This window comes from Orycteropus afer, unplaced genomic scaffold (genome assembly GCF_000298275.1).
Source record: "Orycteropus afer afer isolate SDZICR_OR568_19922 unplaced genomic scaffold, OryAfe1.0 scaffold00014, whole genome shotgun sequence".
Taxonomy (NCBI): domain Eukaryota; kingdom Metazoa; phylum Chordata; class Mammalia; order Tubulidentata; family Orycteropodidae; genus Orycteropus; species Orycteropus afer.
In genome coordinates, this window is record NW_006921601.1 from 19421809 (window position 1) to 19422923 (window position 1115).

At 38.2% G+C, this 1115-nt stretch overlaps 1 protein-coding gene across 1 annotated transcript in view; it reads left to right on the top strand.

Moving 5' to 3' along the window:
* NAV2 (neuron navigator 2) overlaps positions 1 to 1115 on the top strand; it is a 494616-nt gene that overhangs the window by 438374 nt on the left and 55127 nt on the right. Inside the window, exon 18 of the mRNA XM_007955845.2 lies at positions 108 to 268. Coding sequence (XP_007954036.1) covers positions 108 to 268 — 161 coding nt within the window. The remainder of the gene's footprint in view (positions 1 to 107; positions 269 to 1115) is intronic.

Genomic DNA, 1115 nt, shown 5'->3' on the forward strand with positions numbered 1-1115 from the left:
ATATATATATATATATATATATATATATATATCCCCATCAGTTCCATGAAGTTCATTTTCAAAAGTGTTGATCATAGTTAATCCCAGCTTGATTTCTGTCTGTTCAGGTATACTCCCACCTCCCAGCTTCGCACACAAGAAGATGCAAAAGAATGGTTACGGTCCCACTCTGCAGGAGGTCTACAGGACACTGCTGCCAATTCCCCCTTTTCCTCTGGCTCCAGTGTAACTTCTCCCTCCGGGACAAGGTTCAACTTTTCCCAGCTTGGTGAGTAACCACTTTTCATTAGCTATGTTGATCAGCTCCATAGGGCAGAGACTATTTTGTGTTTTGAAGGAGACATGTGGTCATATCACTCTCAGTATCTGATCAGCCCTAAACAATGTAGTTTGGTTATAGGAGATTGATAGCAACAGGAATCGAGAAAATAGCAAAGCTTTTGGTACTCTAATCAGTAATTTTCTTTATATGGTTGATACAGGTGGGCTAATAGCATTGAGAGAAATGCATTTTCTTTTGGAGGCTTCAGGAGAAGTAGGTTTTAAAGCATAGCTTATATTTGGTTATCTTCATTGCTGGGGGAGAAAAATCAGATTGTGAATGAGCAAGTATTCTTGGAAATGCCTACTACTGACACATTGCTTTGACTGACACAGTGGGGAAAGGAAAAGAATTTGTGACACAGTCCCTGCTGACACATCAATAGAGTCTTTGTAGAGAGACAAAATACACCCACACGACCCATAAAATAAGGTGAAAGAGAACAATCCAAAGCTTTCAATGAAACTGTGTAAAAATGGAATATAATCAGATAGCAACTATTACATACAATTAGAAAAAGGAAAGGTCAGTGCTGGTGGGAATTACTAGAGAAGGTTACATGAACAGGAGCATGTTACAGGATGGGAGCTGAGCCTTGGAGGATAGAAAGAAAGGAGAAAAATTGCTTTTTTCCAACCTCATAATGCTCTTCAGAGAAACTGCCTTTTCTGAATATTGTGATAATAAATTCAATGTCATTAAGGACAAGTGTGGCTTGTAAGCCAATAAGGCATATATATACATATATACATATACATATACATATACATATACATATAGGAGCTCTGGTAGC